The 25,887-nt window shown below is 32.8% G+C and overlaps 1 protein-coding gene across 1 annotated transcript; it reads right to left on the minus strand.

Annotated features, from left to right (window-relative positions):
• Positions 1–14,665: 14,665 nt before the first annotated feature.
• LOC119834864 lies at positions 14,666–25,570 on the minus strand. The gene is made up of 8 exons (XM_038359381.1): positions 25,226–25,570; positions 23,925–24,080; positions 23,545–23,668; positions 23,258–23,361; positions 20,226–20,375; positions 18,590–18,670; positions 15,747–15,905; positions 14,666–15,025 (listed from the first exon to the last, which is right to left on the minus strand). The coding sequence occupies exons 1-8, from the start codon at positions 25,568–25,570 to the stop codon at positions 14,666–14,668; spliced, it is 1,479 nt and encodes a 492-aa protein (XP_038215309.1).
• Between the last annotated feature and the right edge of the window lie 317 nt (positions 25,571–25,887).

Here is a 25,887-nt window from a genome sequence, read left to right on the forward strand (position 1 = left end):
TTAAAGACGTATCAGCAATAATTTTACCAGCTACTGTGTCCATGAAATTAATTCGTCTTTATTCCATACTCTTAGTAATATATTTGAATGAAATGTCAAATAAATCAAGAGATGTACACATAAAAATAGAAATTCTTACGTATAGTAGATTCGAATTAGCATAAAACGAGAACCGAAGATGACAAAATAAACTAGATGGAGCAAGAAGGAAAAAAACTAATAACAAATCTATTTAGTACTAGCTTTTACAGGTCGCAGGGAAGATAGACCCGGAGTTTTCCTCGCACGTTCCCATTCCCGTGGGATTTCCGGGATAAAAATATCCTATGTCCCTCCCCCGGTTCTAAGCTACCTCTGTACAAATTTTCAGACAAATTGGTTTATCCGTTCTTGAGTTATAAATAGTGTAAGTAACACCATTTCCTTTTATATATATAGATTTGTTGAAGAATCTCAAATATTTTTGAATCGATTGCCTATTTTGCTTAAAAAAAATTGTTAGCATCCAATCTGCTTTCAGATTTCGTAGTTCATGATGCCTTTTAGTATTTATCTTTCAGTCTCATCTAGGTTTATATACCAAAATAATTTCAATATAGGTAATAGATTTTCCCTCTACATTCTCCTCACAGAGTGAGATGTCAAGAAATTCAATAAAATAATAAGCGCATTTCGTTTCAGGAATCATATTTTCGCTTCACACAGAAACCTTTCATAAGAGTAAAAACGTACATTACCTATAAATAATGGGCTTTTTTTATTTTATAGATTATGTATATCTCCAAGAATCCCTAATAAAAACAACGTACAAACCACAAAAATAGAGTGTAATTGAAAATACTTGATATAAGTTAGACTCGCGACGTACATAAGCAAATAAAAGCATATCGCATTCTTGTTTGCTATCGTAGTTTAAAAAGAAATGCTAAGGGTATTAAAAACATACTAATGTAGTGTGTGACTTACGTATCTCCATGACAATTCGTAGAGATTTTCATTCTGCTTGATCACAATGAATTATATATAGCAAATTAAAAATTTTATAAAAGAAATGTGGAATATTACTAAGCGGTGTATGACTACTTCATTTCATTTAAAGGTGATTACAATTAAATATAATATATTTTTCGTCTAGAGACGTAATAAAGTATAGAGTGCTAGAGCACAGGTTTATTCCTAGTTGAGGCGATCGTCCTGTTTGATTTGTGTTGAATCTATGTGTTTTTGCTAAATAAACGATTTTTTTTTTATATACTCCTGTCCCTCAAATAGAAAATACCTACCTATATAGAATGTAAAGCGAAGCCAAGTAGAATACATTTGGTGCTTGTACGCAGCCTTTCATGAACCGAGTTAAATATGCCTTTGCAAATGAATCGTCATCGGTCTCGGAAACTTCTATAAATATTGAGATTAAAATATATTTCTTATACAGGAACAGGGCACAGGAATTTGATTATGGTGGAAACATTAAACAATAATATTTTCATGAAGTAAAATCAAAAATCGATTAAGAAAGGGAATTCAGTGCTACAATAATTCGACGACTAATTGTTATTAGACGAAGAAAAACAATCCGCAGACATTAAGTTAAAGACACTCTAGCGATTGTTAAAAATTATATTATCACGATTTAATGAAAGAAGACAAGTAAATATAGGTACCTACGTACTTTAACGATATTATTATAAATTCATAATAATTTACCTCGCAATTATCAAGTCGTGAAAGTTTCATTTTTAATTTCCAGCTCATTCAAAATTCAGGAAGCAATTTTCATTATCTGAAACGTTTATAAGAACAAAGGTCGTCTTATCTTTAATCATTTGATAATAATAATGCCATTGGAATACATAATAACGTTCTTGAATACTTGATGGTGTAAAAGGAAATAATTTATATTCCTGCCATAAAAATGGGAAAATAATTGTGATCTATCTATTTATAGAAATGTGTGTATTGCGAAAATAGTAATGCATGTCATATGGCAATCCATAAATTAGGATACTTTTATAATATTATGATATTGTATGTCCTTCAAATTATTTAACACCAGACAACAACGTAGCCTCAAAAGCATGGAAGTTAGTTTTTATCTTTTTTGAAATTATTTAATAAATATGTAAGTAAAGTATTTGAAAAATAATTAAAAATAGAAATAATTCGACCATAAAGCGCGATCAGAATCTACCTCCTTCGCCTTACCGTGGCGTTTTCTATTCTTAGATACAATACAAACTTTTTTAAACTTTTTTGAAACAAAATATTAAATAAATGTACTCTGAATATATTACTGATAACAACATAAATAAACCTTTATTTGTTCGTGAATAGCCAGTTTTTATAGTTCCCTACCATAAAGGCTAAACGGCTTTATTACCAAGACACTTCGTTGTCTGCACCTGTCTGTATGTCTATCCGTCCGCGTCCATATGTCACCAGGTTATATTTCATGATCCATGATAGTAACAGCAAACATTTTTTGAAATATTTTTTTGTTGCCGCTATAACAACAAATAATAAATAATCGAGGTTAAGTAATGGTGGGCACGTTAATAAATTGGATGGGAGACTCGGAATTTTTTTGCAGTCGTTCTTTAGCTTATTTGTACGAAACCCTTAGTGTCGCGAGTCCGACTCGCACTTGACCGATTTTTATCATACTTGGCATCGTGCCAGATATTCACTCAGTGTAGGGAATTGTTCTGAAACATTACATCCAAAACTTATTTAACATCCGTCTTCCACCATTGTAATATGTATATTTTGTGATGTAATAAAAATAAAAAATAAGTCTCCCAATTTTGAGGCTCGCTGTGTTTAGCGTTACAAGGATGATCTCCGTTGTATATTTACCGTGAAGCCTCGATTTCGACTTAGTATAGTCACATAACATAATCATAAAACGATTTCCGAAATAGCTGACTTAAAACATACTAGCTGTGACCCGCGGTTGAAACCGCGTAAGTCCGTATCCCGTAGGAATATCGGTATATAAAGTGCCTGTGTTATTTCAGTTGTCCAGCTATCTACGAAGCGAATAGTATTATTATTCACCAATAGATGTCAGGAAAAAAAACACGAATAAAACACGAATATGACATTATTTCAGTTGTCCAGCTGTCTACGAAGCAAAATAGTATTACTATTCACCAATAGATGTCAGGGAAAAAAAAACACGAATAAAACACGAATATGACATTTTCTAAAAAAAATTCCTAGCTAGATCGATTTATCGCCCTCGAAAACCCGTATATACTAAATTTCATGAAAATCGTTGGAGCCGATTCCGAGATCCCAATTATATATATATATATATATATATACAAGAATTGCTCGTTTAAAGGTATAAGATTTCTGTTGTCTCAATAAAATGAGGAAGAGAGAACTTTCCTACTAACAGGTTGTTTAACTTATCAGGAGAGTTCCAATCCAAGTATTTGTCAACACACACCTATGCTTTATAAAAATAAATTGTTTAAAAGAAAAGATTTTACATAAAATCTACGTATTTATTCATGTTTAAGACGCCTACTTAATACTTCTCCTTGTTCGACATCCAGCTAGTGTCCTAACGTCATTAGCCCATATATGTTCCCACTGCTGGGACACAGGCCTCCTATGAGGGTTCAGGCCATAATCCACCACGCTGGCCAAGTGCGGGTTGGCAGATGTCACATGTCGTCGAACTTTTGATTCTTGGACATGCCGGTTTCCTCACGATGTTTTCCTTCACCGTTTTAAGCAGTGGTGATGTTATTCACTTGTGCAGATAAATTGAAAAATCAATTTATTTCCTGCACGCTCGCCCGGTCTCGAACCCCGACTTATCGATTTTGAAGTCCGAGGTTCTCACCACTGAGCCACCACTGCTTAGTGTCCTAACACTAATTGTAAAATGTTAATTTAAAACGTTTCAACTAAGAGATCCCTCCGAACGACCGAACAGAGTCAGGGTCTTGCAAGTTGCAGGGCATCGCATAATCCCTAGTAGAGAAAATCGAAAGCATAGATAACTTATACAGATTACAGATATATCTTCGATGGGAATTTATCACCTACATAGCATTTATCGCTTAAATTGGAATCTTAAAGTACACAACGTAATCCACTAGTTATTTCTTAATATATATGTATGTAAAATACAATTAAATTTATAAGAAAAAAATGATTTAATTTTTAGTTTTATAGCATTGAAATGATTTATAAATGAGAAATTTTGAAAGAATAGAAAAAATTTGCCTGCCTCGTGATCAAAAAATTTTTCTATTCTTTCAAAATTTCTCAAGAACAAAATGAGTTCTAGAGTATGCCATTTATATAACTCTTACCAGTTTCATAATTATATCATATGAGGAACAATATCATGGTTTTACATTCACCACATTAATGATTAGTAAAATAAAAAAAGCGTCAGCCTACACCATTTTAACTATTACATTTTCTACACAAAACGCAAATAGAATCGACTATGGTAATTAATTAAAGATATTTCCTGCTTAGAAAGTCATATTCAGCACTAATGGTTGATCTTTGTATAAACTTTATTACTTACAGTGGAATATATTTCCTAATGGTCCATATATTATTTTCAGTGAGAGCTCTGGTATGGCACAGAACTAATAGCCACTTTTCCTGTGTAAACGGCACATTAAGCTCTTACTAAGGTGAGATATGATTCTTATGTATGTTTTATATAGAAATATAATCTTAGTCTTATGGGTACGCAAATATTTGGTATCAGCTGTTATATCGATGGTTATAAACTAAATTTATTTTATATTACATATATTGCAAACTAGTGCATTACAAAATTTTGTACTTCGTGTGTTGTGGAAATGTTCAAGAAAGAAGCAGTTTTGAAGTGAAACATTTATTACGACTTTAGATCCGTTATACTCGCGAAGTATTAATTTTATCAAAAGACATTCCAAAATCTCTATTTTATTTGTAACTAGCTTTTGCCCGCGGCTTCGCATGCGTTATTCAGAGTAGTTTAATAGACGTTATTATACATATAAACCTTCGTCTTGAATCATTCTATCTATTAATAAAACCGCATCAAAATCCGTTGTGTAGTTTTAATACATAAGGACATAGGGGCATAGGGACATTGGAACATAGGGACAGAGAAAGTGACTTTGTTTTGTACTACGTCTATCCAATGAGTCATAATGACATATTCATTTCTTACACATGCATGAATATGTAATATAAATGCGTATAATGAATACCTCTCTCGAATTTAATATGATGTTTATCTAGGACATTTTCTATGGAGAATGTATTTTCGCCAAAGCTCTCATCATCCCCCTGCATCACTGGACTGCCGACTAAACTCCACTGTATCATCAGACCGCTTTCAGTAACGGGGTCGGGGGTAGAATTCGTCCAAATATAACTGACCTATCAATTTTCAATTTATAACATCATGAAATTATATGGCAATATGGTGCAAATCGAATATTGCATATCCTTCCAATAGAGTATTAAAGCGCCAATCTGACAGCAAGTTATAAGCAATAGACGAGTGCAAATTGATTCCATTACCTGAATATTATTGAAATCTCTTTACCAGGATTCCTAAAGGATGCTTCGTTTCCTTCTCCTTTATATTTTATTTTACTGCATTTCTGAACAGCATTGATAGTGGAAAAGGATCAGTACATTTCTTTAGAACCCTGTTATAAAATACGTAGAAAGATGCTACTCTTTCTGAGTTATAATAAAATAAATATAGTTCTTAAAGGATTATGGAATACGAAGAATACTGCTCTAAAATAATTCATAAACAGCGTTATTTCATAGAATTATGACCATTACTTTTTGCCTCCTCAATAACGGGAAAAAACGCTTTTATATTTATACAATATATATCAAAAGTATATTTGGTTCGATCCTTGGAAGGTTTTGACAAAATACCGGTTTTGGAATCAAGACTACGCTAAATGGACGTATAAAATAAGGATAAAATTTTATGAATAAAACAGGACATTGCCGTTGCACATAATTTGATTTACGCTGAACCCAGCATCATCACTTCGCTATAATCAGCAGGTATAATTGCACAAAAGAATTATATAATGATTTTTCGTTCAATTAATATCATTGAAATGATCCCCACGATAGCTTGAACGCCAGATTGACCTGCATACTGGCATAATGAGCCGATAGATTGTATGTGTTTGACATACAAAGCTCGTCATTGTATCAGTTGGCTTGATTGCTGCATTCATAGTTATGAGGTCAGAGGTGCTCGTTAGGAACGTTTTCCATTTTCACTATAATTTCTTTGACTTTATTTTTGCTTCGTTTGATATTAAAATCGCGAACTTATTACGATCCATATGTTATGCTTGATTAATGGTGTATGCACAATGTGCAGAAAAATGTTTATTTCTTTTGTATTTACTGGTCGTAGCAATGTCAATTTTTATTAAAATACATCTAAATACATGTAGAATTTATATAATACAATGATATTTAACTAAATTTTGAGTAAGTGTGTAAAATCATATCTGAATAACTAAAATGACTAAAAAATAAAATCTGGTCTTTACACATCCTTATTTATCGCTCATGACATCCTCTGTCCAATATCACAAACAGTATTAATCGTTTGAGCTTGAATACATCAATATTAAACCAAAGTATAGGTACATAATATCCTGACTCCACACGTTTCGTAACAGGGTACGCTATTCCAGCTCGATGTAATAACCCTTGGAAATATTCCAAATGTATCCACGATACAGAACGTATCGATTGGAGTTAGCAATGGTTGCGAACTTTAATTGTGCAGGATTATATCTAACAGTGTTGCTAGCATTCAGGAATTTCGCTGTGATTCCACAAACATCACATTCAATTTGATATCATTGGAATGTTCGAAGTTATTTCTATGGAATATGTATATTATAACATTATATTGGTAGGAATATAATAACATCCTGATCTAATTTCGGATATTCCAGTATATTGTATAAAATTAGATATGATGTCATGATTTTTGGAAAAACCTTTCATGAATTAATTGCATAAACCATCTGATTACTTCCCTTAATTTTCCTTTTTGTGCAATCATCATCTAAATTCAACACATTTAATGGGTCCTTGCAATTTATAGTTAAGAGAGCTTCGACGCCTGATAGTGATCAGATATTAGTTTGGATGGGTACTAGTTTAAAGTAAATCACAAGGACAAAGAATTAAATTCCTTAAAATTCTAGCTCTAGAGAAACTTTCCAATACATCCACCCGTCTCTACGATACAACTAATTATTAACTACAGCTGACTCTACAAAACCAAACAATGATCTAAACATACATACATAAAGAGCCTAGGAAAAAGTGTTTTGTTGCTTTAATACAAAAGGATAGCATGACTTCTATAAGAAAGTTGAGCAAGATTATCCGTAGTATAATACCGTTTTACAAAAGGACTAATATTCCCATAAAATAAATACTAGACATAACCTAAATACAACGGAACCAGGTTACAGCATTCCATTAACAGCGAAGTGGACCACGAGGCTGAATATGAGGCAATATGAATTAAGCGCACGAGTTGTTAGTTAAATAACATACTTGGCGGCAATCCAAACGTCCCCGAGTGCTGGCTTTACTGAATTTGTCAACAAAACCACCCTTCTGTGTTAAGTGGACTCCCACCTTCACGCTTTTTCTTGTTTTCTTTGTATTAACAGTACAAACCGTACACATTATGCAATAAAAGAGATCTTTACTCTTTTCATCACCCTTCCCAATACATTATTTTATTTCCATCGTCAATCCGTTCTGTATCCCTTAGACTTAGCCTTAGAAGCAGGCAACAAGGGGCGGGTAGTTCATGATCGGTGGTAGTCGTTTACCATCAGATGTACCACCAGTTTGATTGTCCGCTCTGTTATAAAAAAATATGCAATATGCATGATCAACCTTTTTTTCATCAACTTGACAAAAATATTTAATACTAAGACAATTCATGCCAGCATAACACTTTGCCATTAATGCCAGCACACTAAGGAACGTAACTAAACAAGAGTACGTACGCCTTAAATTAATTATGGCTGAGGTCATTTTCCATCCTGGTGTCGTCTGATTAAAGCAGTCCTAATTACACATATACATGTGTGAAGTCTAAACAGAAGTGGTAATAATTATATAACTTTATTCTATATACGCTTCAATACATAATCCGGCGACATGGGGCGTGGTTATTTAAGATCTGTTCAATATATTGCCAGGAATAAAAACTTACAAAGTAATTTGTTGAGAAATGTTTCACTTTAAAGAGTTTTGAGGCATTTTAAACATTAATAAGTACAAAACCCACATACATAAAACCCCAGTATATTTATGCAAATAAAGGGAACCATAGAATGTTAATGTGATACTATCTCGCCGCCGAATTTCATTAATACTTTCATCCTACGTTAGTTAGGCAAAGACGAGCTGAATACAGTAATAATGCGTGTCTTGAATTAAACGTATTTCAAGTTACATTAATAAAACGGTTGCTAAGAGCACCACTTGTAACGTCAACAGACAACGGATCGTGTTTTTATCGTAATAAATTGGCTGCGCCGCGAAACAATGTAATAAAAGCAGGTAATTTTTTCTTCAAGCACCGTCTAAAAGCTTTTTTATAACATGACTAACGGAGTAGTTTTATCGCACACTTTCTGCTATTTTTCCGTGTGAAATATCGTGTACATATACAAAGCAATGGTCAAATTAAATGAGGCCTAACATATTTAATGCTTATCAATATGATATTTAAATCACTGATTTAAATGCATGATTTTCTAAATACTCAAAAACCCAGAATGTTAATAAAAAATTATGAAAATATCACTCGGCAGAATTCATTTCTTAAAAGAATACATCGTAGTCTAAACTTAAATTTAAAAGAGCAAAATGGGTATTTCGTAAACATAATCTCTATGAAAAATACTACATGCTCTGGATTCCACAGGGTATAAAACTTTCAGCAAATCAACCCTTTCATTTTTACATTCGTTCGTTCTCTCGTTCGTGCATAATTGATTCGTTCATTTAAAATACATTAAGCGGATCGAGAACGATCAGAGCTGTGTTCCGAAGGTAAGGAAACAAAGGTAATATCCGCGGCTTACCGTCTAACCCAAAACTGGAAACAGGACCAATAAAATAATAACTTCAAACCGAAAACTGCGAGCAAATGCCACTTTTATTCAGTGTTCATAAGGCACACTATTGCATGAAACCTGTTTATATACTGTTCATTTTTATGTACCTTGAGATACAGTTAATGACATGGACTGGTAACATTACATTCAATTTTATATGCCTGTTACGCTCTATAATGATTATGCCTGATAGGAACAAAGGCAAATTTTAATGTAACAACGGTTGTATCCCACAAAATTAAATTTTACCCGGAAACATTGCTTTTATTAAAGCAGGCTGAGCTATATATTGCAGGCTGCATATTATGTGTAACTGAGTTTTAATTATTATGGATTACTTAATTTTAATCTAGAATAGACTTATATTCCATTTTTTAAGGTTCCGTACTCGTAAAACGAAGCCCATTACTGAGTCTTTGCTGTCCGTCTGTATGTTTATCCGTCTGTTTTGTCACCAGGAGAGTGTATTTGAGATAATGTGTTTCTATTGCCATCATAATAAAAAAAAATCGAGATTTAGCAACGGTAGGCATTGTCATAAATTGAAAGAGTGACCATTTTTTGCTGTGCTACTCTTTAGCCTGTTTGTAGCCCTTATTTTCTCATTGCCATTGCCATTTATCTCATCTAAGATTACTAAAGGTGTGATTTTTGAAAACAGTGTCCTATTTATGCTTTTGGATTTTCACAACCATTTTTCTTTTCATCCAAATCGCTGTAGTTTATCTTTGAAGACAGACAGATAGATATCGCTTATAGCTTCGGCTACAGGCGTTCGGATTACCTATCCAGATCAACTCCTATTATTAGCAAGTATATTTAAAATTGTTAGAAGAAACAACAACTCATTCCAAAGAAGACAATAAGAGCTCATCTATCTTCGTGACAATAAAATATAATATCAATATCGTAAATAAAACCCTTGTCAATATTATGAAAGGGAGAAAACTTATTGGACAAAAAAATGTTACCTTCGAGGATTCTGAAAAGCCATCTGCAATATTATGCGGCATAAACACCCTATATTCTATCCGTTTCATCGACCCTCCGCAACCCTTGGGGCCCACACTTCGCCAACATTTGAGGCCTACGTAACCGACGTACTGGAAACCGGTTTACTTAACTAACTTAGGTAAATTAGTTGTATGTTACTGCGGATCTCTCTGAGAGCCACTAGAATTTTCTATTTTAAATGCTTTATTATATCATTTAAATTTATTTGTGCAATATATAGTAATTGTTTCAACTGAACTCGCTTAAGTTTTATTCTCTAAATAAGATAAACAGACGCATTTACAATTTGAAATAAGTACGATTTATCGAATATTTCATTCTTTGGTATAAAACAGTAGAAAAGGTCGTCTAATAATTTCAGAAAATTAGTATTTTTAAGAACTTAAAGAAGACTCCAATGCATTAGATATATCCAAAAATGTTTTCTATATGAATAAGAACTGTCCTTTCATAAAATATAAAGACAGGCGCGTAACTGTCTCGTAGCCGATACGTAGAAGTCATTCAATAAGCTACGAGCAATCACTTACATTAAATCAAGAAGGGTGCGAAATAAAATCCGTGCTAATAAAAGCTGGGTTGTATAAGCGACAATGGCGTAACTAGGCGAGCACATCCGGGAAGCCGGGTCAAGGTCACGGCCCGGATCGATGCAGCTACGGTGCTACGCCCGTTCTACGTCCCGCTACGACTCCCTCCCGCCTGTACAGCGATTCGCGATTTTCACTACGGCTACTATTTTTAGATGAGACTCAGTTTTATTTACAAATTATAAAGTTTTAATTTAGTTTAATAAGTTGTTCAACTAAATTATTGTGAGGTTGAATGGAATAGAATGTTATGAACGATATTTGGACACAAAAGGTATTTAAATCTTTTTCGATTGAATCTACTAATTTAATAAAAATCATCCAAATTTTAGAGTCAATTCAACCTTTCAAATGATAACCTAAGAATAAAATATTTGAAAACTTACAACAGTCCTCTTTACACATTTTCCTTTTATTGCATTCCATTAAGTTTGCTTTTGCGCCAATAATGGCGTATACTTTTTTCACTTTACTTTCATCTGTAACTAAACATCCAATTTAATTCGAAATAACCATTGAGGCATGTGCAAAGTGCATGAGGCAATAATACATTCTTACTATAATATTTATGAATACGAATTAACCCTGCCTATTTTGGATGCAATTTATAATTATCCTCACCCTCCCAGTCCATTCCTTCTTTCCAGGCGTCAATCCTTTTCTTATCCTTTATTTCCACTTAAAAGTGGGCAGCCTATTCGCCTCTGCTCCTCTGCACTACCTCTGCGAATGCCCATGGGCAGTGGTGATCGCTTACCATCAGGCGAACCACCAGCTCAGTTGCTCGCTTATGGATAAAAAAATAACTAATAAAAAAAAAACTTCATAAAATCTTTAACTTTACGAACATTTTAAGATCCTGAAAATGCCATGGTAGCAGGAACTTTGCGGGCAAACCCCGGCACTAAGCATAGTTTTTTTAAAGCTAAGTAATAATAAGTTAAAATAATCAGTACATCGTTGCAAACTATATTCATTTAATTTAAATATGTAACAAAATTAAGGCTTCGTTTAAGAACCACAGGACATCCGCAGGACAACCGCAGGTTCTCTAGCATCACTTTTACATATTGCCTATGTAGAATTGACATGATTTTAAAAGTGCAACAACAGAGGTTCTTACTCGCTCTTCTCCATTAAAACTGCTTTCCGAACCGGTGGTTAGTGTTAAAATTATGTGATGACTATTCAAATGTTTGAGTTTGAGTTTGAAAGCCAGATAAGCTACAGTCTTCAAGATTTGATGGTCCAAATTTTTTAAATTAAAAAGTTAATATTTTTCAATTTGCAAGAAAGTAAATTTTAAAACCAAGTTCCAGGGAGGCTTGCCCATTCATCGTAGAATAATATGAAACCGCATTATTGTCTCGTGTATACAAAAGACGCTTTGTCCCTCATAATACTTCCCGTTTCGTATTTTATTGAACAATAAAATTATCGCCAATCTTACAGCGATAAAAATATAATTTATCCACGCCGCATAAAACAAAATAACCAGCGAATACGTTCACCCAATTTTTTAAAAGAAATTAGGTACTTTATTTATGGACTATATTTGTTTCATAAATTTCTTCCAGCCTGTATTAAGGAAGACATTTATTTTTATACATTCTAACCCGATACCATGATACTTTCAAATGCATATATCTTTTACATGGTATCATTCGAATATTTAATACATTACATTCATATATTAAACATACATTAATATTTTAACTTTACAACAGTGAATAGAATGCAAAAATAACTCAATACAATATACTTCATAATCATTTATTTTAAACTAATATTATATTAAAAATATTATTAATAGAAACATTGCACAACGGGCACCATAATAAAGAATTTCCAATTAAAAATAGAAAAATATGTAATCCATTAAGCCACATTTCTGAGCGAGGTTTGTAGCATACGACGTATTCAATGATTTCCCAAATACCTTCAAAGTAATGGCTCATTGGAGTTTATGTGTTAGTGTGAAGATGTTCATTTGTATTCCCAGTTTATCCACTGTTTAAACAGCTTTGGTAGTAAATTAAATTCCGCGAATTATCTCATAAGTAACGTATGTATGAATTCTAATTCGTATTTGTATACCTTTGCATACTAGTGTATCTAATGAGGTACTATTTACATACCTATCACATATTATGAATAATTATATACTCCCCGTCTTTGCTGAAACAAGATTATTAAACAGATGCCTTACCCTTTCGCAAAAAATTGTAGTAGTATAGACAATGAAAAGCTTTTTTAAATGAACACAGTGATATTATATTTGCATTTTTTTTAAATATTCATGCAAACTGAAAGTTTTTACAACACCTATTTAGATTAATCTAAAACTTTGGATTAATCCAAAACCTTTCTATCGTTTGCAAAGGGTTTAATCACTTTTATAACAACATGATTTCATAAATACACAACCGTTTTGTTAAAAATAAACCGTGAAATCCATTTAATAATCAATATTTCACGAGCGAAAATTTATTAAGCGAGTCGTAACTAATGACTGTTCCAAAACATACGTGGAACAAAAAACCACAAAAAATATACTGTTTTCCAACAACAGCTCATTTCAGTCATGAATTATATAACAGAAACAATTTTAGGGTCCTCGTGAATTAAAAATGTAACACAAAAACGTGCATTTATCCTTTCGCAAAACTGTCATGTGCTTTATTAAGCTCTTATGCTCTAAGAATTGGTTTATGAAATTTTGCAATTGTAAAATTAAACTCCATGAATTAAATTATGTATTAACGTACGCAACGCTGCAGACATATAAATAATTTAGGAGGAAAACATCCTGATGTTTCATACTACGGTCGCATAAATAAACAAGAAATACATATTAAAAAGAACTAGCGTTTCGAAAGAGTTCTTATACGCTTTCGGCTTACGTAAAATACGATTTCAAATCAAACGGAATACGCTATGAATATCTAACCAGCCGTTTACATATTTTAGTGTATTCCTCATTTAGATTTCTTTCGTGATGTGTAAAAATATTCATATCATATTTATTAGGGCGTCAAGAAGAAACATAAAGTTAGCTGGATACTTTATAGCATCGTAACCTTGAAAGCGTTTAGCTACTCCGAGCATCTACCCCGTACTTGAAACGGTCATGGTCGCAGTATAACGCACGTTCGAGCGAGGTACGTCCGCTCACCTCGGGAGCTGGCGCTAGAAAGTAGAATAGCCGTAGCTAGGCGTCCGCGGGTCGCGGGGCGGGGAGGGAATGTTTACCCGCCTACCCCCCGGCCGTGCCAGCTGAGCAGCGGCACGCTATATTTAGGTTGCGCTGTAAATATTCGCTCCAAGTACGGAAAGCGCCCCCCTCCCGGCCGTGGGATGGGGAAGGGAGCCAGTACGTAGTTCCGAGCGACATAAGCGGGTAAAAGTTGAAAGTTCACCAACGCCTCGCACACGAGTTCGCGCTGTCAGTGAAGGTTTTCTTTATTTAAATTCTGTTGCAACTTGTTCTCCCTTGTATTCCACTGTATTCGCAATGCCGACTTAAATTTCTCAAAGTGCTTACACCTCTTAAGCGCACTGGTTTTTATTAACTTTTACGCCTGAAACGTAATTAAGTACGCGATGTTCAATACCGTTACTTTGCATTCGTTTTTCAATGCGATTCAATTAAACCGAACAAGCTTTTCAGATTATAAAAGCGTCGAAAACGATCTGTTGGATAACGTCAAGGCTATTGCGAATGTATACGAGCTCCTCTTTAGGCAAATTAAAACAGATTACTTCGCCCGCGATGGGCTATTTGCGTGCCTGCTCAAATTGGGCATGTCGTTATTTTTTGCTTCATCATGTGGTTGAGCTTAAATCGATAAACTGTCATCACTGAAGATAATTTATTAAATAAATGAAGTATCACACAATATGCTGACTAGTAGTTGATATCGCAGGGCGACTAATGGTAGATGGATCAACGTTCGGCATACATTCAGTTGTATCAGAATCTGTATCAGGAAACCATCGTTCAGTTTTCGTATACTCATATTCTTCTTCAGCCTCAGTCTTATTTTTCTCGTGTTTTGGATCGTGGAATGTGACAATGTTCAAGACAGGGGCGGTTCCGCCGAATGCAATTCGTTCCTCGAAGCTAGTTACAGCTAATATTGAACCGGCAGCTGGGTAGGAACAAGTGATGTATCGATTGTGAAGGTTGATTACTTCGACACAGTTGGTTCCACTGCCACCAATAATACCGTATTTACCCTTGCGATTGTACTGAAAATTATGCATTTATATGGTTACTTGTAGACTAAACATAATAAGTGCTACAATTTGAAAAACAATTCTGTCTAATTAAATAACTTTTGACTCCGATCTGTCTGGACTACAACTTGTTAACGTTAACAAATCGAATATTGAAATTGAAGAACACTGAATGATAGAGATTCAGTTTCAAATTTAAATTGTTAAAGAGAACTTTGCACTAACAAAATTTTGAGATACTTTTAAAACCCGACCACCAAATACAATTTGAAGAGGCGAACTTTAGCGATACCTACTTATTTCGTACTTAACTGTTTTGCCTGGGAATTAAATGAAAACAACCAAACCGAAACCTCAGAAAGTTTGCCCTTACGAGAACATAGTATAATGTTTGAATTATATCGTTGTTTATTTTGTGTAATTATATTTCCAGAACAAATAACACTGTACCAAGTGTAATTTCACCTTTAACTATACGAATAAGATTTATGTAGATACACCACAACATTTTTAATGTTCCTTATTTACTGCGTCTCTATTTATAAAATCTCAAATCTTATAACCATCCCATAAAAAGAAAATAGACGATTTATCTGTGCCAGAATAAGGAACCCCATTTGTACAAGTGTCCTAGTAGTCCTATTTGTTTTTCCTAAATTATGTCTACATTATAATTATATATTATTTATTTCCATTTTTACAGTAAGATGCTAAAACAAATCAAAATAATTACCTGCATGGACCTCCAATACCGACAGGCGTAAATGTATTCACCATCGATATCTGGCCTTCGGTTCTGCACTCGGATTATGTTGAGCCGTTTCTTTGCCACGATGTCCCATACTGTGAGAGCTTCAGTCGGCTGCCAGCTGCCAACTATGCAGTGATCCCTCTGTAGAGAATAAATTACGAGAATAACTAATAAAACTGTACTACAGGTGTTTTTACGATCTATCTCAGACACTAGTCCTTCACAACGTTAATACTGCTCAGTAGTTTTATGATTTGTTAAGGCAAATAAAGAATTTAATAAATAAATAAATAAATTTATCATTAATATTATGTTATTATTAAGACTCATTCATGAAGGCCGTGTCTGGCACTGAAACAAAATATACAATCGGGATTAGAAAAATTTAGAGAAAAGCGTTTTAAGGAGTGACTCGAACTGTTCAATTTTTGATAACTGAAAGCACATTTTAAATGGATTTAAGAATGCTATAAATTGGATTACTTTCCCATTATCGTATCTAAAAGTTTTTACGAAAGTTAATAAAGCAATACACAGCAATAATTTTCAGGTCCAGACAATAAGCAATTCAACGCAATTACAGGCGAAACCTGAATAAATAAAACAAAAGTATGCAGAGCCAGCGGCAAAGTTTACCAAAATTAATTTTCAAAACAGAAAAACTTCACCGCAAGCTCCTCTGATGGAAAGTATTATAAAAATATAACACTTCAAAGGTAAAGTATGAACTATGAGAGCGTCAAACTTAATAACGAGTCGAGAGGACAATACTCCAGAATCCCTGCCATGTACGCTGAGGTAACCAAGACTGACTTTTAATTAAAATTTCTTGTTGTGAGACGTAATATGTGCGCTAGCTCCGCGGTGATAAACAACGATAATAATAATCAATACATTTACATTTGAGCGGCAACCCTGATTTAGTAAATTATAAGAATCATATTCGTAAATAGTGCATTTTGGTATTGAATAGATTAATTATTTAATAATTTTACAGCAAGCAAAGCAGCCATTTTAAGAAGAGTAATATCTCAAATATCACACTTATTTTTATGCAATTAGGTATATTCAATTGAAATGAAACTCTTTAATCTCCCTGCAACTGCATATTAATTACAAATATAAATTGTTACTTTCTCTTCTTAAATATACTTGTTGCAAATGTTGTATATTAAGTAAGTTAATGACGGCTATGTATTACTATATCGATCTGATTAGCGTTGGAGATAAAATCGTGGAATGGACCTATGATAACTTTTTTATTTTCGCTTATGTCCGAAATCATCCATAGACATGGAAACAAATTTCGTCATAATGAAAAAGTCATTATGAAAACATGCTCATGTCATGTCATAATTAAAACGTTAGACAAATTAAGTCCCTGAGGACAATTTCCAAACCCACTGTAATAAAGGGTTTAAATGACAAATCATGTTCAAATAAGATAGCTCTCTACACCTTGTATTAATTAAACGGATCCCGTGCCTTCAATAACACACCATTTTGAAGCAATTTATTACTTTCATCTATTTTATATGTCATGCTATTCCGAACCTTATAATCTCTTAGGCCGAAGATTAGTAATCCTTCAAATTGTAAAAGGATTAAACTTACTCCGAACATTGAATAACGATAAAGTATTTTATACATTCGGGAGAACTTATAAGACGTATGCCGTAATCTTAAAAGGAAAGCTTCACTTGATTAATTGAAGAGGTTTTATCCTCTTAACTTCTTATTTCTAAAGCCGACTCGTTTTGAAAGACATTTCACTAATCGTTTTATCAACGTAATAACATAGTAAGATAGATAATATAATCTAAATTTCTCGCACATTCTGTGTGTCTATGTTCTTCTCATACTTTATTTCATACTTCGAATTTTACATTCTATTTGGTTTAAGACTCCGTTAATCTAAAGATTTTCATTACGAAATTTCAAAAAACCATGGCACGAAAGAGTTTTTTGATGTCGATATTTATCAGATATTAACCTATAAAAAAATTTACTATTATTATTAACCTTTTGATACCAAAAACATGTTATATATTCACTGACAATATAAAAATGTTCGAGCGACATGAATATGGCGGCGGCAAATTCATAACACGGTTCATTTATCATCCGTTTTGCGTAACACGCATAACTTATTTCTCGATTAATCTTAAAACTTCTATACAACTCGAATTTAACACACGAAAATATATGGGCACGCTGACAAGCCGAAATTCTAAACGATCGTGTTTACCGTATAATATCTTCACCAAAACAAATTGTAAATAATGCTGAAAAATTCCTGTACGTAAAAGGTATTGCATGTTTCATTTTCAGTAACAATTGTTAAATATCAGATCCTATGTATCGGAGATAGATAGAATATAGCCAATCCTTAAAACTTAACCATTTTAATAGCCTAATTGATTCCTAAATAACAATTCTGCTCATATAATGTAAATCGGTCTGTAACTCTTCATTTTAAATTCAAAGGTGACCTATGAACGTTCTAGACGTTTTAATTTAAGAAAACTGACGTGAAAAGTTTGAATTTTATAATATAAGCAAAACAGTATCTGAGATTTGGGCTTACACGAGTTTTGAAATTTGATTTTATTAGTGAAAATATCAGAAATGGTGATCGTCTCGATTTATGTGAGAACCTTTGAGTATTATATCTCAGAATGCGGAGCAATTAGGCTTAACTGGATATTATTAATTGAATAGGAATAAATGGCGTAAGCTAGTCTTTGTTGAGTTAAATCTTTGGAAATACTTTAAAAGCGATCATTTTATCTTTCAGCTACCTTTTTTTAAATAAGAACACTTACATTCAAATCAATGCTATCGCTGCACACATCAACTCCTTCGAATGTCGTTACGCAGCCAACTTGGCATCTAGTGTCCCAAATCTGTGGATTAATATCATGTAAATTATATATATTTTTATAGACGAATAAAAAGTGTATATTTAACTTAAAGCAATAAAATTAAAACTAGAATATAAAAGATTATTATATGATGTACCTTCACTTTACAGTAGATACCTGAATTACTGAATGAAAATAAAAGAGAAATTGTTTTTCAGAATAAATAAAATACAATAACTGAAGCAGTTTGTTTTATTACCAAATAATGTTTGCCTCATTTGGAAATAAAAGATACATCTTCCTTTATGTGGCGTCAAAATTACAACAAAGGCACGGGATTTCATCTATAATAACAATTTTCTATTGTAGGGTAGACGTATTCTAAAAAAAATTAAACAAATAAAAGTACCTAATACATATATAAAATGCGAATATCTAATGTTTTAAGTAATTTCCATTTTGAATGTCCGTATTCATAATTATTATAATTATATTCTGAAAGGCAAATTCTCTGATATTTAATTTATTTAATTAGCTAGTAAAAACATCAGATAACAGTAAATATTTAAGTCATTTTGTAGTACAAATAAGGTACAGAATTACTTGTGACGCGCGCTTAATTCTCAAAGAAGAAGAGCTTAGAGTTCCTATGAGTTAACCACTTTGTGAAATATATTAATCCCATCAGGCGTAGGTAGTTGAGCGGAAGTCGGACATTTTGTTTGTGTTCATCATAATATTAAATCCGTAATTATATTTGAAATGCCATCGTAAATCTGCCTATCCTTTTATGAGGTTTTCACGCGTGAATTTAATAATGTTTTTAAATTCCAGATACTTAGACCTGTTTAATTCAATATACCGAAAGGCAGGGAATGCTTTAGATTCGTTACTTGTTTTACACGTTAACTGTGTTTGAAAAACTACTAAAAGAAAGGAAATTATTTTCATCCTTTTTGAGTTCTTAAGAACAGGATTGTTTGAGAGCTGTTGAGCTTAAACTTTAAAAGAAACAAGAAAAATTGTGCTTTTAATCTGTTTTAACTGTAAGAATTGCAATTTGAAAAATAACTGCAAGTTTGTAAATTCTTAATCATGTTAATATTTTGTTAAACAAAACACTACATGCAATTAACCAACAAAATTTTAGAGAGATTGAAGTGTTTATAATATCATCCACGTAACTTATAATGAATAACTAATAACTAGTACCAACTGCTTGTTTATTTAGCCAACCTCAATATTTAAAGCTGTCAGTATGTCCAATTTCACATATTTTATTAGCGGTGCACCCCGGCTTCGCCTGAGGTTGTTTTATACACACTATATTAAATCGCGATTAAAGTTTTCGAAATCGGTCTAGGAACTCCTGAGATTCAAACAAACATAGTCCTCACCAGTATATTATAGAACTTTTGAGTAATAGATATAGGATAAAGCGAATAGGCATAGACTGGTACTGGTTTTGTAACTTAAATGTAGTATATAGTGTAGTAAATGTAGTGTAGTATGATACATATAAAAGTATCCTATACATTCTAGTGTACCTACAATTTAATGAAAAGAATCGTTAAAACATGAAATATGCGCATCTCACTCTCAACGTCTTATCCCACGCTGAACTAGCAAAGACACACGGTCTCTCCTCGTGGCATCGCAACGCACACACTTGACCATAGTGCATGCGTTGCAGTTTCTTTGGTATGAACTGTAAACGCAGCTTATGCACTTTGTACGTTGTTTCCGCCTGAAATTGAATACATGTAATTTTATTCAAAAAAGGCTTCATATATACATTTTACATTTGATATGTGTATGGTGAACCTTTGTATTTTCGTTTGACTAATTTGCACAGACGTAATCTCGTATTCATAAACTAGTCGACATTTATTAAAGTTACAAATACAACAACTAACCAAAATAAATGCTAACTTTAATAGTCTTAAATGATAATATTAGTCTGATAAATAGAAATTGATTTATAATAAAATATTAGATACAGTAGATTTTCTTGCTTGAAGAAAAATGTTTGAATACTCAATAGCACAAAATAAATAGGTTCCTAAAAGCGGAAGACATTCATCAATAAGTGGCTAATCTATATTGACCATTTAAACCTCGCCTGTCAAATTTGACGTAACACGATAAGAGAATCCTTGACCGGCGAGTTGCGACCTACTTTCTGGGTTGAGGACTTTCGAAAATCTCGTAAACCAATCTCATATTGCCAATAAAACGGGATTAGGTTGACGGTTTACGACAGGCAACACTTTATCGTAAGCACGGGATGTAATGGCCACGGTTGCTGGTTGCCATCGTAAAAAAAATCTGCTATATGATGTAATAATATGAAACACTGGTCTTTTCTGTTCGTGTTTGTATTAAAGGAAAGTGTTGATTCTGTAGATCATAATGTTTTTTTAATATTAGCTAATAAAAATCAGATATAGCTTGAATTTTTATTTGAAGAAAATTTTAGTTGGGATCAATATATTTTGTTATGGAGAACTTAACCTTGTTTCCCTCTTATATTATTATATTATAAGTAAGATATTCAATGAAAATCGATACGGCCATTTTGAAGATTATTATTATTTTATCATTGAGATTGCATGTACTTTGATATCATGCATGTATTGAATTACTGCCATTTTATAGAAAATGCTCAGAATGTGCACAATTACGGACCGTGCTCTGGAGCCAAAGAGAAAAGCACATAAATGATCCCTATATAAATATGCTAATTGTCAGGGAAAAACGAGAGCGTTAAAAGCACTCAGCCACAATGAAACACTCGCATTTCTAGTTCTATTGTTAAAGCAACTGCCAGGATTAAAGGAGAGTTACGGTTTATGCAAACAATTTGCAAGCGTCACGAGCCACTTAATAAATGTTAAGCTGCTTTTTCACGATACCAGATATCGAGAGACCGGTCCTACTTACCATCATATTATGGATATTTATACCAAAAATTGATGGGCCAGGGCTCTTAGGCCACAATGTACACAATAATTATTCTAATTTCTGTATAATTTCAACTGTACCAAAGAGATCTACACAAATTATTTGATGGGAGGAATGTAATTTCAAAATAATATATTCTGAATGAACAAAACAGCAAAACCTATATAATAAAAGCAGTGAATGTAAGTAACGGAAATAACAACAAACAAACTCTTCAGCTTTATAATATTAGTATAGATGGTAGCGAATGCGATAAGGTAGTGTTGAAAATATAATTGCCACCAACAGAATTAAGCTTCGTAAGAAGCCTGCTTTAAATAGCTTGACAGTTTAAAAAGAAAAATCCAAATTACAAATAATATATTTCACTAGGGTTCTCCGTTGTATAATCACCATAGTTCCATTATTATCTCGAGGGTTTATTAATAATTCTCAATGAAAATTTTCATTATTAGGTTGTACCTTCATAATATATAAATGTATTTATATGAAATTTAATATTCGTTTAACTCAAAGGTGACTGACTGACTAACTGACTGACATAGTGATCTATCAAGTATCAATGCACAGCGCAAAGCACTGGAGGGATCGAGCTGAAATTTGGCATGCAGATGTAATGACGTAGGCATCCGCTAATAAAGGATTTTGACAAATTCTACCCCCTAGGAGATAAAATAGCGGATGAAAGATTGTACCCTGAAAATTTGATGGACCGCGCGGACGAAGCTGCGGGCAACAGCAAGTGCGAAATATTTTTACTGCGAGCTTATTGTATCCAAATGTAATAATAATAATAATAATAATAAAACACTTTATTGCACACACAAAAACAAAATAAAAACAATAAATATTCAAAATAAATAAAACGCGGTACAAATAGGCGGCCTTATCGCTAAGAAGCGATGTCTTCCAGGTAATGTACTTACATGTATTTATTTCCGTTGTCAACAGAAGTATTTTAAACTTTAGGCCAATCATTACATTATTAATGAAATCTAGATCTGGAAATGCCCCCAGACAGATACTAAAAAGCTTTAGACGTAATTTTCCTAATACAAACTACGGTGCCTTATACAGAGGAACACCTTAAATCTTTTAACGCCAGTACTTAGGTATTTCATGCATATTCAAAAGCGATAAACAGAAAACCGTATTGTAAATAGCTAATAACAATAAATTCGCCACCTGACTAGTTTTATTCGCGTTCGAAGTATTTTATCCATAATACTAGTGAGAGTTATAAAACAACCAATGAAAATAAATTTCACTTAAAGGTACGTACTTTATTCATGACCGTCCTTAATAAACATTAAACCAATTTAATATTCGTTTATTTAAAGGAATGAAATAGGTAGCGTAGTTTCACTGTTTAAATTGAAATTTTGCTCATAAAACTTGTTGAATCACTAAAATAGTGAATAACCACCTAAATTAGGTGTAAGATATAATTGTTCATGTATTTTGGTATAGTCTCGATTTAAAATCGCAGATTGATACGGGACTAGTGTATAATATATACATTATTATCATAGAATTTACGTACTTAATAAATTTTACTACGCAAACGTGCTAGCGACTACATTAGAAAGGGCGGCATTTTTGTTAAACTTTAAGAATCTGAAATAATTTGTACTTTCCGGGTAGACGAAGATTGAAACTACCTACCTCTTGAGTCTCCATGTCGTATACTTTTATTGATCCATCAGCGTAACCGACAATAAGCTTTGCTTCGTCAGCACATAACCCCAAAGACAGCGCTGGCGATCTCTCTGATATTTTATACAAACAGTTATTGAAACTGCTCTATAGTACACTAATAATACTAATAATAATGCGCTACAGACAACACATAATTTTTGGGAAACCACAAAGCAATGGAAAGTAGGCTGTATCCTTTTCCAGAGGTTTTCTATAATGTAAGATTTAGCATAATAAAAAGGTAGAAAACATACGTGTAATAAAAGGTACAGCGGAGGAAGAAATACCAGGTGCACCGTAATACTGTGTATTTAAATACTCGAGAGCGGGGTCCGCTCGAATACAATATTGCGGCGGATCTTCTGTGGATGCCACGAGCTATTGGATGCAAACATTGTGTAAGCAGTTTTTTTTCTTTATTATTGTAGATGGGTTGTTAAGACTAAGGTAGATAACACCCAAATCGTGTAATGAACTCATAAATGAATGTTTTTGATCGTTGGCCATTTAGTGAAATTCACTACAAATAAGTAAGAAATTACATATTATGTATGAATAAAATATTGTTAGAGCTGAACAAAACCAATGATCTACGAATTATAATGAAAATATTTCTTTCAAAGTCTTAACTTACATTAGGAATCTCAATTCTATAAACAGCGCCATCTGTGCATGCAGCATAGCAAACGCGTTCTTCCACGCGGCTGTATTCAATCGCGTACACAGGCTTTGGCGGGAACTGAATGTTTCGGAGCGTACAAAGCACGGCGCCAGTGCTGCCGTGCCGCATCTTGAAGATTTAAGACTTTAGAATATGTAATAATTATGTATACTATATAAATTGAATTGAATATGTGATGTGTTGATTTTAATAAAGGAACTCAAGTGAAAATAGGAGAAAGTACTCAATTCGTCGTCATGATTTATTTATTTTATTGTTTTTAATTATTTTATTTTTGGGTAAATAGAAAGAAAGAAAAGAAAGCAAATAAATAATGTTTATTAAGGACCACAAACAAATAAATAACAATTTTTGCAAACTAATAATAAAAAGGTAAACTTATAGCTAATTGGTGTGGTGCTAAAAAAGGAAGGTACTTATACTGCCATTTTCACACCTAACTACTCAACATGTGCTTGCTACGCGTAATGCGCAGCGCTGATTTTCAGTAGCCCTTTGTTGGAGTGCCAATCAAAAAAGAATAATTAAATGAAATTTTGTAGATTTATTTCATAAATATTTAACTCTTATCTTCAAATTCAGATGATACTGTGAAATTAAAAGCCTATTCCTAAAAAAAATTATTCGATGGTATAATTGTCAGCCTAACAAGGTTATAATTTATACGAAATTACCTATTTAATATACCTGAATAGCTCCAGACGCGTGACCTACAATAAAATGACAGCCATTTGGAGAGTATTTCATCGCTGTTATTGCCCCCATTTCGGTCCCATACCATCGATTAAACATAATTTTATTGGGTGTCCCTTTTAAGAATTTATCTTTATTTTCTTTTATCCAACCAAAATTCGGCTGTTGAATATTTCGTCGATAGAACATAGGATACCATATTGTAGGATTCTTTTCCGTTTCATAATATCTTTTAATACTTTTTGCATATTCATCAATTATTGATTGCTGAACGTCCATTTATGTTTTTCAACAAACGTAAAAGTTATATGGCCGACGAGATTTTGATGTCAATAAAGATTTTACCATATTACTTAGTTGCTATATTGGAAATATAGCTAATATAAAATATCTTAAATTAATAAAACACCTTATAAATACTCATAAAATATAATACTAATTTAAATTTAATAAAAAAAATATTGTATAGTCAAATAAAATAACCGCCATAAATATGCTATGGCAGTTATTATATTTCAATTAGCTTTGCGTGCAACTATTATTATTTGCTTTATAGTAACCTGAATAAGTCCAGAAGAATGTCCAACGACAATCCCCTCACCATCCGGCGTATACTCCATCGATGTAATAAACCCATACTCGGACAAATAACTCAGGCTCGTCAAGCATTCGTTTGGGGTATCTCTCATGAATTTGTTATAATTGTCATCAACCCATGTAAGGTTGGGTGGCTTAATGTTCTTCTCGACGAAGGAAGTGAACGAAGATCTACCACCGATTTGCTCATGGTCGAGTTGCTTTTTAATGCGATAGCCATATTCTTTGACAAACACCGTTATATCTGACTCACTATCTGATAAATTAAAACGGCTGTACGTAGATATATTAAATAAACTTGATGCCATGTTTAATGAAAACAATTTACCCACATAATCGAATATTGCGTTCAATAGATTGTTAATTATTGACATCTATTAATCTACGACCCGTCTGTCATGATTGTTTGCTTCATCTATACTTTTACGGTGAAGGAAAACATTTTATATTGTTTTTCTAGTATTTTATGTGTAATAAATATTTTTTGTGTGTATATATAATATATATATATATAAATTTGTATTATTATTATTTATTTTAAGAATAACGTGTTAGGACATTATGTAAATAAATGGTATGTATGGATTATAATATATTTGTTTATATATTTATGTACTTCATACCT

The sequence above is a fragment of the Zerene cesonia genome, chromosome 20 (genome assembly GCF_012273895.1).
Source record: "Zerene cesonia ecotype Mississippi chromosome 20, Zerene_cesonia_1.1, whole genome shotgun sequence".
NCBI classification, from domain to species: Eukaryota; Metazoa; Arthropoda; class Insecta; order Lepidoptera; family Pieridae; genus Zerene; species Zerene cesonia.

What these genes read in the sequence shown, in the direction of transcription:
- LOC119834864 (XM_038359381.1), bottom strand. Translation starts at nt 25,570, where the DNA reads ATGGCATCAAGTTTATTTAATATATCTACGTACAGCCGTTTTAATTTA. An exon ending in CGCTGTACCTTTTATTACAC is followed by an intron (nt 23,362 to 23,544) that starts GTATGTTTTCTA and finishes ATAAAATATCAG; the next exon opens with AGAGATCGCCAGCGCTGTCT. An exon ending in ACGACATGGAGACTCAAGAG is followed by an intron (nt 20,376 to 23,257) that starts GTAGGTAGTTTC and finishes ATTCAATTTCAG; the next exon opens with GCGGAAACAACGTACAAAGT.